Source organism: Anastrepha obliqua, chromosome 2 (assembly GCF_027943255.1).
Source record: "Anastrepha obliqua isolate idAnaObli1 chromosome 2, idAnaObli1_1.0, whole genome shotgun sequence".
NCBI lineage: Eukaryota > Metazoa > Arthropoda > Insecta > Diptera > Tephritidae > Anastrepha > Anastrepha obliqua.
In genome coordinates, this window is record NC_072893.1 from 48,744,869 (window position 1) to 48,763,962 (window position 19,094).

Here is a 19,094-nt window from a genome sequence, read left to right on the forward strand (position 1 = left end):
ACTGAAAGGCAGCAAGATAACCGAAAAACCACTTGTGAAATGCTGCTCTCCCGGTTCAAAAGGAAGTCTTTTTTGCATCGAATCGTTATGGGTGATGAAAAATGGGTGTATTTCTTCAATCCCAAGCGTAAACGGTCGTGTGGTCCGCCCGGTCACAAGTCAAAAACAACGGCCAAACCAAATCGCTTTGGCCGCAAGGCAATGCTGTGTGTTTTCTGGGCGTGGGATGATTTGGTACGAGCTATTAAAACCAGGTGAAACAGTTGACGGTGCACGCTACCAACGACAATTGGCCGATTTGAACAGCGCTATACACCGAAAAAGCCCAGAATATGCCGATCGGCGTCACAAAGTAATTTTTCTTGATGGCAATGCACCGCTTCATCGAACAAGAGCGACCCGGGAATTGGTGGAGACGTACGATTGGGAACCACAGGTGCATGCGGCTTACTCACCAGACTTAGCGCCTTCCGATTATCAATTGTTTGCATCAATGGTCCACGCACTTTCTGAGCGGCGCTTCAATTCTCACGAAGAAGCCAAAAAATGGCTCGATGATTGGCTTGCGGCCAAAGACGGCCAATTTTTTTGGCGCGGCATCCACAAATTGCCTGAGAGATAGGGAAAACGTGACGCTAGCGATGGCGATTACTTGGAAGAATAAATTTGTAACCAGGTTTTGTTAATAAACGTTTGAAATTGAAAAAAAAGTCTGATTTCATAGGTATTATATATAATTTAATTTAATTTTATATTTAGTCCCATTTATAAACTTACTTCTACGCCCTTGAGAAATATTAAATTTTTACAATATAGAAATAAAAATCAGTCCTTTATGATGATTTATTCTTACTTTTGTTTACTTCTCGTATTTCGAAAGGTAAAAAGATTTAGCTTCTGGTTAACAATTTTTTTTCAGTGTCCCATTAGCGTTTTCGCTTAGTGTACTATGCATCTGTCCATGTATCTGGGTGCACAACTTGATTGCTGTCCAGATGATCACCAAGAAAAGTAGTCTAATTTAGCAGCGTCCATTGAGTGCACTAAACATTCGTATATTTTGTTTAAATTGTTAATGTGAAACAGTGAAGGGACAAGTACGAGTAAACTCGTGGTATTTTCTATTTGATCAACGTTGGCATTCTTGGCAGACTATAAATTATGTACATAAAGCGATGCAGGCAACTTTGCAGATCTTCAATTCAATTCACAGGAAGCAAACAGAAAAGGACAAATGGAAAATTTTAGCTTTAATTAAAATAAAAAATAAAAAAACTGATTCAAATAATTGTCAAGGCACACACACATTGCGGCGGCAAGTGGAACGTGGAGCAGAAGTATATGCGACATGTCAAGCAAATTAAAGTGCTACATACATTTAATCTGATTTACAACAATCGCTTGAGAGACTTGCGCATAGGAACTATTTGATCATCAAATGTATTCAATTAAAATAATATTTCGGTATTATTAATTAAAATATTTTGGTTTATTTAGTTTAAAAAAATGTACATTTAATTTAGTTTAAATTAAAGCATTTACAAAAGTTTCTTAAATTAAATTTAGTTTAAAATATTTTAATTGTAAATAATTATATCTATAATTGGCTATGCAAAATTTAGCTATATTTTATGTAAAAAAATTCAGAAGCGTACATTTCACGTTAGTACAATCCGGCAGTGATGTAAATAAGTAGCAAGAAAGTTTGTAATCATAAATGAATTCACATGTGGGAAAACTGAAATGAAAAATAAATGTTGAATTGATAATATAATAAAATAGTTTCCAAGTGTATTGTTTCAATCGAAGAGTTTAAGGGGTTAGGAGTAATAAAAATTTTCAAAAAATTTAATTTTTCTCAAAGTATAATATCTTAAAAATATTTTGTGAAAGTTTGAAGTGAATACGACAAATACTTTTCGAGTTATTCAACAATTAACAAAGGGCGCTCGGGCGCTCCGAAGCAGATAGCAAAACTTTAAATGCATTTTTCTCAAAACTATGTTTTTTGAACTGGTGATCACTGTAACTTAAAAACCGCTTGGTAGATTTCAATAAAATTTATACTGCTTTCGAAAAGCATAAAAAACTCGTGCCTGATAGAAGGATTTTTTTTCTAAAATTTTGATTTTCTTTAAACAATTAATTGTCGGTGTTTTCTTGAAATTCTGAAAAGCATTTCCTGAGGCCGCCATATTGTTAATTTTGAAAAAAAAGCTTCGATGATTATCTATTAATTATCTATTAATAAAACCAATTTCTCTTGTCCGATAGATTTTAGATGAATCTCAAGTCTGCAGGCGCAACAAAGAAGTAAAAGCCAAGATGCCTGGATTTTAACCCCGCCAGAGCAGGGCAGCTAAGGAGAAGGGGCTGAGATGATTCCACCTCATCCTCCATACATCCAACGCAACGCGAGGACTCGAGGTAATTCCAGGTCTCACAGCATGCATTCCTCACGCATAGTATTCTGTGACATTATCATTCAAATGCCACGTGATATCAGTATATCAAATGATTTGGTTTTATATTTTTTCGTTTGGCGGATGCCGGCACAAAATGAAATTACGAAAATGAATTCCATGTGTACCATCGACGTATGCATGCCGGCTTTTCATCCGTTCGTAGTTGGCCCGTTTCTTTTTCTTTTCTACTTTTTTTTTTGTCGTGACTTTGTAATGTACAAAACGTTGTTGTTGGTCTAGTGCCACCACCTTCAATAAATTCGTCTGGCACCAAACAGTAGAGTTCAGTGTTAAATGGTGTCTATTTAATTGTCTAATAAAGGGTAGTTAAATTTTAAGGGCCGATGCTAAATGTAAACCACACCTCAACGTGAAATTCTTTTCTAGATTTCATTTAATTTTTTTTTTTCCAGACTAACTCAATTTGAACCATGGAAAGATACATAATCAAGCAATGCGTTAAAGTTATTCAGGTTTATTGTGAAAACGGGCGTTCAAATCAAAATGCATATCGCCCACTTCATCTTCAGTGATGAGGCACATTTTCACCTCAGTGGATTCGTCAATAAGCAGAATTGCCGCATTTGGGCGAATGATAATCCAAGACTGATTGCCGAAAAACCAATGCATTCACAAAGAGTGACTGTTTGGTGCGGTTTATGGGCCGGCGGCATCATTGGGCCGTATTTTTTTTCAAAATGAGGCCGGTCAGGCAGTCACTGTGAATAGTGTTCGCTATCGTGAGATGATAACGAACTTTTTATGGTCCGAATTGAAAGATATGGGTGTGGGCGATATGTGGTTTCAACAGGACGGTGCCACTTGTCATACAGCTAACGAAACAATGGCTCTTTTGCGCGAAAAATTTGATGGCCGAATAATCTCACGCCGCGGCGATGTCAATTGGCCGCCAAGATCATGTGATTTGGCACCGTTAGACTTCTTTCTTTGGGGTTGTTTGAAAGAAAAGGTGTACGTCGATAAATCAGCAACAATTCAAGAGCTAAAGGATGAGATAGTTCAGCACATTAACGACATAGAACCTCAATTATGGCTCAGCGTCATCGAAAATTTGGACCATCGGATGGAGGTGTGCCGGTGAGGCCGCGGTGATCATTTGGCCAATATTTTGCTCTATGCGTAATTGAGTCATACCAATGTTATCATAATAAAGAGAAACGATAATAATTTCCTAAAAAAAATTGTATTTTATTCAAAGTCAACACCGGCCCTGAAAGCTTAACCACCCTTTACTTAGAAAAACCATCAATACTGCAACCAGTAATTTATTTTCTATTATTACAATATTTTCCCACAATTTTGATGGACTTACTTTATTGTGAAAAACCAAGTACATTTGAAATTGCACAGTATGCCATATGGCTTCTTCAACTGCTCCTTTTTATTGACCATCGTGCTTTGTAAATTATAGCCATCGTAACGACGCCAGCAATGATTCAGGTCGCCTAGAAGAAAAAGAAAAATTATATTTTTATCACCACTTCCATTTGATGTTGCAGACTCTATGTAAAAGCAAGAAAGCCATTGTTTATTTTCTCATTTTTAAAGTGACAATAGACTCCTTTTGTTGCTATACAGCGCAGGATGTGAATATACATATCTATACGGGCATATAGGAGAATAAATATATCTGTGTTTTCATTGCAAAAATATGTTTTTACTTTGACTTGCAGACACGTTTAAATGGAAGATGATGAAGTGCAAACAGAAGAGTAACATTCGCTGGGTCTTCGTATTGCAGCTGCTGGCATTTAACAGACGCCTGAGTTCTGTTTTTGTTTTGTTTTGTGCAGTAAGTCTGATTTACGTTTTTAGAATTGCTCGTTTTTTATTATTCATTTATGTTTACTTATTACGGATTTGACTTAAGTGTAATAAATGGAATTTAATGAAGCTTTTTCGGCAACAATGTCCAAATTAATTAAATATTAATATATTTTATCAGCAAGAGGCAAGCAAAAAAGTAACCCTGGAAACAAAGTAATTATTATACATTCGTAAATATTTGAGAACTCTTGAGCAGCAAAAATAGATTTCTTTTAACCATTCTAATTTTTATTTATGATTCATTTTCCTCTACCTTTCGTAATTTCTGTTGGCGTGTGTTTTTCCTTATTTTGCTTGATTCCAAAAATAAACTTCCACATTTCTATAATATCGTTAGAGCCGTTTCCCAGAAACAATAATACAAGGTGAAGTCCAAAATAAACAAGACTGGCGTCATAAAAATGCTTTTGAAGCGCCATCTTTTCAATGAGTTAGTGCGTTGGAGGCGGCTTCGGTCCTCGCACTTTTACAAGATTTACCTACTTTCCCTCTTCCTAATAAAACAAAACAATTCGCATTGCTCAACCCCAAAACACTTATCCTTTCCATCCTTACTCCCGCACAATAGTCAGCGCATTATTTGCATTGTGGTAAAACAAGCAAAAGCAAAGGAACCCACACAGTTACACATTTGCTCAGTGGCGCCAGCAAGAGGAAGCCGGCAGCCGCAGTAATAGCGCGGTCACACCAAATTTAGCGGAGTCCTCAACCATCCTTCTGGCAGAAAAATGTGAAACACAGATGGCGCTCCAAGCAGTAAGAAGGCGTTGTTCCTAAGCAACGACAGGCGGGCATTTCCACCACTTAGGACTGGTAGTGGCAGGCTAATCACCTACCTGTCAGAAATCAAATCGATTAACGAAACGAACGCAAGACAAGCCTTGTGGAGGCCCTCTGCTCCCGAAAGGAGTGAACAACGAGAAAAAAAACAAAAAAAGTGCGTTAAAAGTTACATCCCTAGCTGACTTACAGTGAAAGCTTGGTGGTATTCGGTTCAGTGGAAGCTAAATTATTGCGTCTAAAGTGTCAGTATATTTGTGTCCTCGGTACAAAAATGAGTTTTGAACAGAAAGCTAATATGAAATTTTGTTTTAAAATCGGTAAATCGCTAACCGAAACATTTGTTTAGATGAAAAAAGTCTATGGCGATGAGTGTCTATCTCTGGCGCGAAATTCATGATTGGTTTACACGTTTCTGAGATGGTTGAGTGGTTTACTGGTTTCAGAGATAGTTGTGAGGACATAAATGGCAATGAATATGTGGGCCGCCCAACATCAGTAATCACCGAAAACTTCATCGAAATCGTTCTTAAATTACCAAAAATCTACCGAAATCATCGTTGAAACTCATGGAATCGGAGTTGACATCTCCAAAACATCGACTTTTCGCATTTTAACTGAGCATTAGTCCTACTTCAGAAACCAAATAAACTATCGGGTGACCCAAGTTCATATCGGCCACTCTGCATGAAAGATACTCTGGGTGAAATCTTGGAGAAATTAATCTGCATGCGCCTGGGGCAGCATCTGGAGAAAGTGCCGGCAGAACTATGCGGACATCAGTTTGGCTTCCGAAAAGGTCGTTCAACCATCGACGCCGTCAGGAACGTGACAAGCATTGCAAGCGAGGCTATTGAGGGTGACAGGTGGACGATTGGTGACAAAGAATACTGTTCAGTTGAATATCAAGAATATCAAGAAGGCTTTGAATATCAAGGAAGCCTTTACTCGGCCCCAAGTTATGAAGGCTCTGGAAGAAAACAAAAAAACACCAGCATACCTAGTACCGGTTTTAAGCGGTTATCTGTCAGAAAGATTAAGGTCAGAAGAGGCATGCAGTGACGGGCGGGGCACAGCAGGGATCTGTACTGGGCTCGATCCTATGGAATGTGCTATATTATGGAATACTGCAACTTCCAAATGATAGGATAGACGACATCGCGTTGACCATAGTCGCCAAACAATTCTTCAGATTCAGAGCATCTGCAGCGAGGCAACAACAAAGGTCAAAAAATGTCTAACGGCGGTTAAACTCCAGCTAGCAGGACAAAAACCAGCAGCAGTTCTCATTACGAGTAGAAAAAAGTTAGAAACGAGTACACAAAACATTGATGAGTTTAACGTCACAACCAAGATATTTGGGTGGAATGTTCGATGCGTTACTAAGCTTCAACGAGCACATTAAAAAAGCATGCGGAAAGGCAACCATGGTAATGGCGGTACTCTCAAGAGTTTTTAGACTAAGTGCCCTTAGAGTTGCCTGTATTTTCAGGACAGTGTCGTATGTAGCAGTCGGTGTCATATCGGGCAGCATGCCTCCAGATGGTCTCTGAACTGGGTAGAGTCTACAACAAAGCCAAGAGCCTAAACAAGCGACTAACGGGGGAAGAGCCTAAGAAAGAAAGACAGGGGACCATAAATGAGTGGCAAAATAGCTGGGACCTAGCGACAAAGGAGAGGTGGTGACACGAATTACTACCTGACACAGTTCCTGACGGGACATGGATGCTAAGGAGAAGAGAGAGAATCAAGTAATGAAGGGTAGACACAGACTGAAACATATATGAAGAGCCATACTGGCCAGCTTGGCCCTGCGATGCAATACTTAAACGGCGATATCGCAGGGCAAACTAAAACTACAGAGGTCCGAGTTAGGGTTTAGTACGTAGGTGTACTGTTTCGCAAGTCCAGTTTAGTACTTATACTGACTGTGCGTGGTCCCGAATGAGGTGCACCTTTAGCGATCAGTATGAATCGTGCATACCGTCTATGTGGACGATATCTATGTAAGATTCCCCCCCCCCCCCTTCGGATAAAAGAAAAAAAAACCGGTTAACTGAGGACCAAAAATTGCTCAGAATTCAACATTCGAAATACCTCATTAAAGAGGCGAGAACTTCCTTTACAACCTTGTAACTGATGATGAAACGTGGTATTTCCAACATGAACCTTAAATTAAGCATCCAGTGCCCCAGACGAGCCACCACGTAAAACATTGCGTTAGGGGAAATCACAAATCAAGTCGATGCTCTTTTATTTTTACGAGTCCAAGGGAATTGTCCACAAGAAATTCGTGCCAATGGGCCAAACCGTCAATGCAATTTTCTATCTTAGCGATTTGCCACGTTTATTGCATCGCATTCGTCGAACTCGCCGTGAATATCGCGCAGTAGGAAGCTGGCGCTTATTGCATGAAAAAGCACCATCTCATCGACTGATTTTTTGACTAAAAATCGCATTTTAACCATCAATGACTCACCGCCTGATATGCCTCCCTGTGAAAAATTGCTTTTGCCCATGAAAGCAAAACATTTTGCGTCCAGAGAGGCCATCCAAAAATCCAAAAGGTTTGTACCGACATCCTGAAGAACATTCCGGTCAATGACCTGAAACATTCTTTCGAAAAGCTTTTAGATCCCGCAGAAGGGTGTATCGAGGCCAGAGAGAACTATTATGAATAAATAAACTCGAAATTATCAGAACAAAGCTTCTGTCGTTTTTATTTGAGCTCAGCCTTGTTTATTTTGGACTTCACCTTGTATAATTCTATCATATTTTTCTGTCAGTCAAATTCCTTGAGTACGTTGAGTGCACAGCTCGCAAGACTGAGCTTTGCCGACCTCTGATTTCAAGTGTGTGTTCTAGAATCTATAGCTTCTTTGACTATTTTTGTGGAAATATATTGGGATGGCAACTAAGTAATTGCGCATTTTACTCATAGATGGCTTCAGTTGAATTTTCAAGTTTACAGCCGTAGTAAAAATGTAAAGCACATTTTCTTATTTGATAGTACGAAATTCAGCTTTCAATCAGTAAAAAGAAAGTTTTTTGATCGGTTGCGTAGTTTTCGTTTGGCGTTCGTTGAAGAATGGAAAATTAAATGGAACATTTTTGTCATATTTTGCTTTTTGTTATTTCCGCAAAGAGAAACCCGCATCGCAAGCTCATAAAAAGTTATGTGCTATTTATGGTCGCAAAGTCTTAAAAGAACGGCAGTGTCATAATTGGTTTGCCAAATTTCGTTCTGGTGATTTGTCACTCAAAGATGAAAAACGCTCTGGTCGTCCAGTTGAAGCTGATGACGCCCTAATCAAAACTAAATATAATCGATTCGAATCATCACAGTACAACACGTGAGATTGCAGAGAAGCTTCATGAATCTCATACATGCAATGAAAATTACTTAAAACAACTTGGCTATCTTCAAAGACTCGATACATGGGTCCTCACGAACTGAAATAAACGCATTTAACAGCTGCGATTTGCTAAAGAAACGTAGTGAAAATGATCCATTTTTAAAACGACTGATAACTGGCGATGAAAAATGGGTTGTTCACAACAATATCAAGCGGAAAAGATCGTAGAGCAGGTCAGGTGAACCAACTCAAACAACATCAAAAGCTGATATTCATCAAAAGAAGGTTTTGTTATCAGTTTCGTGGGATTATAAAGGAATTGTCTGCTTTGAACTCTTACCACCCAACCGAATGTTCAATTCTGATGTCTACATTGAACAACTAACGAAATTAATCAATGCAGTTGAAGAAAAGCGGCCCGAATTGACAAATCGAAGGAGTATTGTATTCCATCATGACAATGCAAGCCCACACGCCAAAAATTATTGGAACTTACTATGGAGGGTTTTCCCACATCCACCATGTAGTCCTAACCTTGCACCATCTGATTACTTTTTGTTTCGATCTTTACAAAACTTCTTGAATGGTAAAAATTTCAATAATGATGATGATGTCAAATCGTACTTGATTCAGTTTTTTGCTTATAAAAACCAGAAGTTTTATGAACGTGAGATTATGATGCTGCCTGAAAGATGCCAAAAGGTCATTGATCAAAATCAGCAATACATTACAGAATAAAGGAAAGGAACTAAATACCATGAAAAACTTGTCGCTGATTTTCTAAAAAAAAAATCCGCAATTACTTAATTGCCAACCCAATAGGTAATAATGCAACGAAAACCATACAATTTAAAATTTCGAGCTTTGTACAAAATTAAAAAAAAAATCCTTAAAATTTGTAGCTCTTTCGTCAGAATTCTTAGGTATTCGAGGTACGGAGTTTAGTAACCCATTCAATTCGGGTGTGTTATTATTATATCAATTGGAAATGGCTCGAAATTCATGTTAATTTTTCATGTCATGTATTTTCTGCCATATAAAGAATGCTCGACCACCTCCAAAAAAATTACATTGTAATTAGGCCAATGGTCTTTATGGCTAGTGGTTAAATCACATTTTTTAGGTTTAATTTATTAATCTGTATAATAAATAATAAAATTAAAAAATCGTAAAAGTCAACGCGATTTTTAAGCCAATTTAAGTGCTAACACCCAGATTTTTATTAAAATAAAATTATTAAAAAGTTGTATATACATACATATATTCTAGTTATTCTCTATAATGTAACCTGTGTGAAATGTAAAAGTTAATAAAATACAGGTTTGAAAAATAATCGTCCAAGAAGTAGAGTTTCAGCATGTCTTAATATATCAAAAATCTCCGTATCTATTTAGTTTTAATTTATATATTTTAAATTTAAGTTTTTAATTACGAGAATTGCTTTATTAAATTAAATTTGAAATACCTGAAGTGATTAAAGAAATTAGTTCATTCTCGAATTTTTTGGGCTTTTGGTTTCTCATTTTCCAGCCTTAGTAGCAAATAACTATGAAATGAAAGACTTGTGGAACTCTTAACTGTAAGATACTCTGCAAATCTAATGGTGCATGTAAATAAAATTAATATCTGAATAAAAAATAAAGAAAGCATAAAAAATACCTTATATAATTTTTTGCCACATAGCGATTTTGAAAGGCAAATGGGTTCGGTAGTGTCCGCCTTAAGAGACCCACTGTGAGCGTGGAATATCAAATGTGGAATATCCAATTACAGAAAATGTTTTTCCTAAAACACCATTTGCCGTTCGCAGGTGACGCTGCAGGTTCCTTAATTGTGGAAGAACAACAAGTCGCCTGACACCCAAGGAAGGACGAACCCGGCGCGGTTACATAAAGAAGTCTCTTTTTTGATGAAGTAGCAATTTGTCTTTTTTTTTTGTTCTTTGATTTACATTTCTTTAAATCTACCCAAGCTCCGAAGAAAACCTAATTCGAGCGAAGGCAGGGCAGATGCACAGAAAGTGGTTCACGGGCTCTGGCATAACGGGCTTTGGGCCAAAGAAGTTTTCCTCAGAGCCCATCCTAGCGAAGGAGTCAGAGATCTCGTTACCCACGATACTCACGTGTCCCGGGTCGCATGTTAGCATCAGGCTATTATGTCTACCGACATAGTTTGACCTGGATTTACAGGACTCGACTACCTCTGATGTGGTTGGTGGGATGTCTAAGCTCATGAGCGCAGCTTGGCTGTCGCTGGAGACACATATAGATCTGCTTCCCCAACTGTTTTCCACAACGAAGTTCATCGCTTCTTGAACTGCATACACCTCCACTTGAAACACAGATGTATGCATTCCAAGTGCAAAGTGTAGTTTTGTCCTGCTGGATTCCACGCAAACTCTAGAGCCGGATCCGTGCTCGGTCCTGGAGTAATCTTGAAAATGCGAAAACAGTGCTCATTTTCTGAGTATGACCACAATTGGGCCTACGCACTGTATCTCTTTTCAAGTACGACTCTTGATGGCATGGAGTCCACGGGCATCGAAGTCCATGCCTTCTATGTTTTCCAATGACGGACAGGGGCCGTACCAGTTCCCATTGTGTTTCGGCCTGCAGATGGCCTTCAAGGCCTCTACTTGGATTAAAGCATCAAGTGGTGGTAAACCAATCAGAGCATCTAATGCCGGGCCTGAAGTAGTCGGGAAAGCTCCGCTGCAACAGATGGCCACAGTGCGTTGTAGTCTCGATAAGGTCCTCCTGACTCCCACGAGAGAGAGTCTACTCTTCCAGACCACTGATGCACAGGTGATAATAGGTCTTATCATAGCCGTGTAGATCCATAGAACCTTGCTAGGAGAAGACCCAACGTTTTTCCAAAAACCTCCTTGCACTGCCAGAAGGCTGTCAGTGCTTTGGATGTCCTTGTTTCAACGTGTGATTTCCAGAGGAGCTTACTATCGAGGGATATTTGATTTCTTTGGATAACTGCATTTAATTCCTTTTGTGATTTAAATTAATGCTGACTTAGAAATTATTTTTTACAATATTTATATATTTGACTCAAAAAGTTATTCAGAGTTAATCACATTTTAAGGTTTTTTTGCCTAAATAAATTTTTTACTAAATCAAACAAAAAAGGTTTTTGATGAATGGATAACTTTCAATTGTCAAATATTATTGACGTACGACTCCATTTGCAGAAATTATATTATAAGTCTTAGTATAGGGTGACTAATTTAGGGATTTATTTTAGAGCTTTTATGAAACTCAATTAAAGCTCTCGAAATAGGAGACTTTGAGAGACCAACATAGAAAAACTCCGAGCTACGAACTACTTAGAGCTCTGGCCGGAATATGAAAGATATACCTCTCAAGAAGCATCGGACAGTCAACAGCACCACGAATCAAATCAAAAATTAAACACAAAGAAAAGATTACTCTCCTGTTCTGCAATGATTTTAAGTTGATCAATAAGTATCGCGCTTCATAGATAAGGATAGAATCCGAAAAACGTAAAGTACGCAACTCGAAATGTAGGAATACTTTCTGGATGCGTTAAATTCCAGCAGCATTGCACGTACTTATATACCTATGATAATACGGAGACCAACTGAGGCATGCATAATCAAGTTTAGAATGCGCAAACGCCGTATACAAAAGCTTTAGCGTATAAAGGTCAGAGTTGCTGAGCAATTCCATAGAAAAATGGAAAAAAAAAACTTATCGAAGAACGCGGTGTGGTTTTTTTTTTGCAAATTTTAATAAAATACTTTCACTGCTCGGCCTAACTGAATCAGTAGACTATAGTTAAAATCATTTTATTATACTCGTAGTTTAAGTGGAATTGTTGAGTTGCATGAGATAAGAAATACTGAAACGGAGGCCGGGGTAGACCATTCAACAATTTAGGAAAATTGCACTGAAAATTGAGCAGGATGGCCAAAAGAGTTCACATTAAAATTTTACAAAATGCCGCAAAATGAAAGGAATTTTTAAGCCCTAGGGCCTCATAGCATTTTTCTCATAGGTTATGAAAAATTAACTGACAGATCTAAGATTAATGAACAGTTAGGTGGAGGAGTTTTCTCTGTAGGGCTGGGCATTTGTGTGTACTTGCGCTTGCTTAATCACTGCAGTGTCTTTCAAATTGGAACTACGGCCGCTCAAAATCGCTACTGAATCTTAGGAGACAGATACTGAGGGTCCACATAAACACTTTTGTAGAAAATGTCAAGTTATTAAAGAAGAAGAAACCGTGGCACACTTCTTGTTTACATGCATTGCTCTATACGGAAAAAGACCCTCCATGCTTGGATTCACCTTTCTTGACAGCATTGAAGAAGTCTCTTAAATAGGGTTGCTGAAATTAACAGAATTTATTAAAATCACAGGTTGGTTTAGAGAAGGCTCAGGAGTGTAAAGGACGAGCGCCACTGATATCACAATGGAACTATTCGTGCCTAAGTGTGTCGGATGACAGCCATTTCACCTAACCTAACTTATGGAAAATGCGGAGACCCATATGTAAGCAAATATTTGTATCGTAGTTTTTTCGTTTTATGCCACCTCAATGATTAAAACTCTCAATTTAAATGAAATTATAGAGACATTAAAGAGATATTCTCGCAAAAACTTTATTTGAAATCACACAAAACTATTCAAGCTCTATTCGAAAAAAAAACTGCTAACGTCTTTACCTTCAATTTGAGCTATAGAGGATGAAAATCTGCGTTATACTCTTTTTATAAGCAAGAATGTAAATTTCTAAAAAGTCGTGAAAAGGAAATAACTCTAAAAATGATACAAATCGCAACTTTCGTCGCTGCTAATATTTTACGGGTTACAGAGTCATCCTGTCCAGGAAAAAATCAAAAATTGAAAGACGAAAACATAAACAGAGGCCTCCACTGCGTATACTTTATTTCATAGAAAGGAAGGTCAACTCGTCCCCTTAGTATAACAATAGCCTATGTGCTCATAGGCTATTATTTTTTTATTGAATTTTTGGATTCTCCATCGTCGATTTTATATGTGGTCAAAATTTTGTCAAATTCTAGTTCCACAAAGTGGGTCAAAACGTCAGTCAAAAAATAATAAATATTTGCAGACATAACGAGATTTGAGTGAGAGCTACTTTCGACAAAAAGTTTGAAATTCATTTTCTCAAAACATCAAAAAATTTATAGGCTATTTTAATACTAAGGGGACGAACTTATCTTTTACGTTTTTATAAAACTTCTTGCTGTTTTATAAAAACGAACGAATGAATTTGTGGTATGAATGAAGTAAAGGATAATATTTAACGCACATTTTTTTTTAATAATTCATTGGGAAATTTCAAGGATATTTTGGATACATTTTTGAAAGTACATTATTGTACACTGCATGTGTTCTGGTGAAAAACAAAAAAAAATTCTTTTAAATGACTGGATATATCCGTCGTCCACTGGTCCACTGACTCTTGTCGTAACCTCTTGTTTGCCACCAATCCTGGGCGACTTCAATGCATCTTCTCCTTTAGCGCGTAGAAGGTTGAGACATATCGGCCTTTGCAGCCGGAAGAGAGTCGGCCCAACACCGCTCTATCTTAAGTTTAATAAAAGACCTGAGTCTGGATCAGATATTGCAATGAGTAAAGGGCGCAAAAGACCTTAAGATCGAAGAGCAAATCTCCAATAAATCTAAATCTAAATCGATACGACTTCGTTTGATACCCATATAAATATCAGGTCAGTCCATAAGTTCGTGCGTATTTTACCCATAATTTCACTTTTGTACGATTTTTGCATACAAAAAATTATTCGCGGAATATCGTCTACTCAAATATGAACGAGACGTTATCAACAAAACGGTCCACGGATGACATATGGCAAAAAAAAATTTTTTTGTTTTTTGGTAGGACTGTTATAAGCTTACATGGCAAATTTCAGCGTGATATGTTACATAGTTTGTTTTCTGTGCTACTGTAAACATGTCAAGCTCGAGTGTGTTCTTCGAATTTAACGATGGAAATTCAAGTTGAACAAAGAATTTGTTTGAAATTTTGTTATTCCAATAAAATTTCGCCTTCAGACGCCTTAAAAATGATGCAGACAACCTATGGGGACTCTGCTCTATCGCGTGCACGTGTTTTCCAGTGGTACAAATCGTTCAAAGAGGGCCGTACATCGGTTGAAAACTTGCCTCATGGACGTCGTCCAGCAACATCAGTAAACGACGAAAACATCGGAAAAATTGTGCTTGAAAATCGCACAAATCGCAAAATCGGTTAACGCTGAATATTATTTAGACGTTTTAAAGTGTTTGCGCGAGAACATTCGTCTTAAAAGGAAGGAATTGTGGGACAACAAGTCATGGTTTTTGCATCACGATAATGCACCAGCTCATACATCACGTCTTGTTCGCGATTATTTGAACAAAAATAATGTTAATATCGTTCCGCAAGCACCGCATTCGCCTGATATGGCTCCATGTGACTTTTTCCTGTTTCCCAAGCTCAAGTTGCCGCTCCGTGGAAAACATTTTGAGACAATTGAAGTCATAAAAGAGAATTCGAAGAACACACTCGAGCTTGACTTGTTTACAGTAGCACAGAAAACAAACTATGTGACATATCACGCTGAAATTTGCCATGTAAGCTTATAACAGTCCTACCAAAAAACAAAAAAATTATTTTTGCCATATGTCATCCGCGGACCGTTTTATTGATAACGTCTCGTTCGTATTGGAGCAGAAGTTATAACGGAACTATTTATATTTTCCTTGATATGTTGTGCATTCAACAAGTGATTTTAATCGCGGATAGAAGCACGTGTTGTTAAAAATAAAATGGAATTTTCGAACGCGTATAATAGGCATGTTTTGTATTTTTTTTATAAAAGTGGTAAAAATGCAACAACTGCTGCTGCAGAAATACACACTGTTCACGGAGAGGATACCGTGAGTGTAAGGACTGCGCAAAAGTGGTTTTCAAAATTCCGAAGTGGTAACTGCGACGTGAAAGATGCCCCGCGCGCTGGTCGTCTTGAAGTCATTAACTCCGACGCCTTGCTCGAACTCGTGGAAGCTGAGCCAAATTTAACAGTCGATATGATAGCTCAGAGGTTAAATTCATCGCATGGAACAGTTCATAGGGACCTGATTCAGTTGGGAAAGGTTTCAAAGCTGGGAACATGGGTTCCGCATAGACTTTCCGTCGCCAACCTTCAGCAGAGAGTGAATGTGTGCTCTCAGCTGCTGCAACTGCTTTAAAATGAAAGTTTTTTGAACCTTATCGTTACTGGTGATGAAAAATAGGTCCTTTACAATAATCCTGTTCGTAAACGCCAATGGTTAGATAAAGATGAAACACCAGAACCGACCCCTAGAGATGGCCTTCACCCCAAGAAGATTCTCCTGTCTATTTGGTGGGATATGGCCGGTATTGTTTATTATGAACTTCTGGAATCAAACCAGACGATAACTGCTGATTACTATTCCCATCAGCTATCAAACCTGAATGAAGCTCTTAACAAAAATCGACTGTCTTTAGTGAATAGACGCGAAGTTTTGTTTCACCACGACAACGCAAGACCTCATACCGCAAGGCAAACATTAGGCAAGCTTAACGAGCTCCACTATACTCTCCGGATATTGCACCTTGTGATTATCACCTTTTCCGTGGACTTCAACCCCATATGAGTAACAAAAGAACTACTCCTCAAAAGAAGCTATAAAAACGGATATCGAAGCGTATTTTGGCTCCAAGGACAAAAAATTTTTTGAGCAGGGAATTAAAAATTTGCCTAAACGTTGGGAAGACATTGCAAATAATGAAGGAAAATATATTATTGATTAATAAATACTTTAAACATCTTTTTTATTAATTTTAAAACCACCTTTTAAAAACGCACGAACTTATGGACTGATCTGATAATACAGATTGAGTATAAATATTTAAAATAAATTTTTGAAAATTTAGACTTTCTTTTAAATTAAATTGATAAGCAAACGCAAAACCGATTATGCAGCATTACCATATAAAATTTATAGTTTCAGGTGCATAGTAATTTGTATTATTAATTATTTTTACAGTCGAGTGTAATTTGTAAGAGCATGAAAAATTGAGTATTCAAGCAAACGACGAATATATTGTATAATAAAAAAAGATATTTGGGATAAAATATACGCCGGTACAAGCAGAAAAATTTAGGTTTTTTTTTGGTTTTGTTTTCTTTTTTTTTTTAATAGAGGGCGTATATACAAATACAACGCATCTATCCTTTGTTCTAATTTCTAATAGCAGTCGTCTCTCGGCAGCCAATGGCAAACCTCAGGGTGTATTTTTGCCATGAAAAAGCTCCTCGTAGAAAAATAGCTGGCATTCGGAGTCGGCTTAAAACTGTACATAGGTCCCTCCACAAATAGAGGGAGGAGCTCGTGCAAACACCCAAAACGGGTGTCAGGGAGTAATTTTATAAAATGTTCGTTGAGCCGAGCTTTTCCTCTTTCAGCTGTGCGCCTTCCACTTTTTTCCACGCATTTATTGTAAACTTATTAGAATCTATTTTTTTATATTTTCACTTTCTCACTTTAATAAATGATTTTGCTTTTCATTTACTGCAGCACAAAAAACCACATCTCCAATTCCATATCAAATAATCCTTTTCATAAGAATTTAGCTTAATTGGCAATTAAGAAGAATCAAGAAAAAACTGCTTTCACGTTTATAATGAAAGTATGACGCTAGCGATATTTTCACTACCAGCAACTCATCAACTCACGTCTTATGTGTCCACCCCTTTCATGATGATGACGGTCGCGTCCCTCCAGCTGGCCACCATGCCCATTTGTTGCCTCCGCCATACCGCTGCTCCAACCCTGACGCACATTTTCATGACAAATCAACAGTGAACTAATGACCAAGAAATAAATCACAAAACGCGCCATTGAAAGTCAACTCACAAAACAAAAAGGCAGCTTATTTGTTTTCTTTGTAGCTCTATAATTCGTTTCTTTTTTTTTTTTGTTTTGCTTTTATTTCTTTTTTTTCGACGAAATAAGTTTTTAGAGTGCTACTACTACGCTTTTAGTTGCAGGAAGTGATTATCGTTTGAAGCCGTCTTCACGTTCTTTTTGATTTGGCTGCTATTTGGGCCGCAATTAATTTATCTACGTTAAGATTGCCAGCCAGCTCAAAAAGGTTTAATTGTGTTAAGGTGTTTTCCTGCGAATATCCACATTCACCGCCTTTCCGACATTTATGCACAGCGAGAGCCACCCCTGTACTGAGCATATTTTCACATCAACATCGTTGCTCTGTGCCAGGCAACCACCTGCGACCTACGCAACTTGTGCGATTTTATGTGGGTGCTCGAAAACCGCTGATGGCTGATGCTCAAGTAGCAAACGTTTAACAACTGCTAACTGCCATCAAAGGGAATGTATGAATATGTACGAGTATATATATAAGTACATATATATGCACACAGTTTGTATGGCAGCAAAAATGCTAGTAATTGGGGGTGAACAACCAACCAAGCCGCACATTCAGCTTGCGTTACTTACTGCAAAAAGTCAGAAGTGTGATATTTTTAAAACTAATAGCAACAACAAACAAAAAATTCAATTTATAAATATTTTTTTTTTTTCATTTTTGACACTCTACTGTTTCCATCATTACACCAACCAACCACTCTTACTTTCGCGACTTGCGTGCGCAGCAACCACATCTCTAATGTTCAAAATCGACTGACAGCGCTTCACTTTGGATATTTCAATGCGAAATATTCTTTTAATGAATGAAAATACCCGTACTTACATGCATACCTACATACACATACACACCTACATACACATATATGTATATATACTTATGGTATGCGTGTCTGTAGCTCGCAATCAGATCAAGTGTAGAGTGCACATAAATTTTGACGAAATGAACGTGTGATCTGATTTGAGCACCCATGTCAGGAAGGTGGCTCGCCTCATTCAACTGCTATGATTCACTCCTACATCCAAGTAGATGAGAGTGGGTGTGTTTGTTTTACTGTTGACCCGTGAGTGCATCCCGCATATGCAAAGCTGCTTTGTTGAGCGTGCAAATACACGAGTATTATTCCTGTAGTAATTGAAATGACATTGATAGTGGATTTTCGTCATCATCTGTGCGTTAAGAGCAAAACAAACCGAAGCATAATGAGTTCCACCGAAACACTACGTAAGTGTAGTAGAACCTATTACATATATAATACAAAGTGTAAGTGTATGCGTATGTGCACAAAAGAGATTCATCTATGCCAAGCGGTGTACAAGGCGACCATAGAGCATTAGGAATATATTGTAATTTGATCTGAGCACCTTAAGCACACTCTTGAGTGACTTTGAATTGCACAAATTTATTGTAGTGCAATATGTGGGTTGGACTCTCCATATGGTGACGATATAAAGTGAAATGTGTGTGACAATAGGAGCTGAAAGAGGAAAAGATGTTTGCATACGTCGCAGTATAGTGAGCACAATAGTGAGGCGATTTGACGAGCTTCAGGTAGTGAAAGCTTCCACAAATTCTAGGTGATATAAAGTTTGGCGACTTATCTAGTACAAGATCAGGCAGGTTCTGCTGTAATGAAGAGGAGTCTATGGAACACTAAATCAACAACTATCAG

At 37.8% G+C, this 19,094-nt stretch overlaps 1 protein-coding gene across 1 annotated transcript; it reads right to left on the bottom strand.

The window, feature by feature from the left end:
* Positions 1-1,610: 1,610 nt before the first annotated feature.
* LOC129238886 (uncharacterized) lies at positions 1,611-17,747 on the bottom strand. The gene is made up of 3 exons (XM_054874111.1): positions 17,211-17,747; positions 3,799-3,931; positions 1,611-1,738 (listed from the first exon to the last, which is right to left on the bottom strand). The coding sequence occupies exons 1-3, from the start codon at positions 17,374-17,376 to the stop codon at positions 1,630-1,632; spliced, it is 408 nt and encodes a 135-aa protein (XP_054730086.1). The 5' UTR covers positions 17,377-17,747; the 3' UTR covers positions 1,611-1,629.
* Positions 17,748-19,094: the final 1,347 nt, after the last annotated feature.

Coding starts and splice junctions, on each gene's coding strand:
- LOC129238886 (XM_054874111.1), bottom strand. CDS start 17,376: ATGGCGCGTTTTGTGATTTATTTCTTGGTCATTAGTTCACTGTTGATT. Junction 3,932..17,210: donor AAGGGGTGGACACATAAGAC/GTGAGTTGATGA, acceptor TTTTTCTTCTAG/GCGACCTGAATCATTGCTGG. Junction 1,739..3,798: donor ACTTGGTTTTTCACAATAAA/GTAAGTCCATCA, acceptor TTTTCATTTCAG/TTTTCCCACATGTGAATTCA.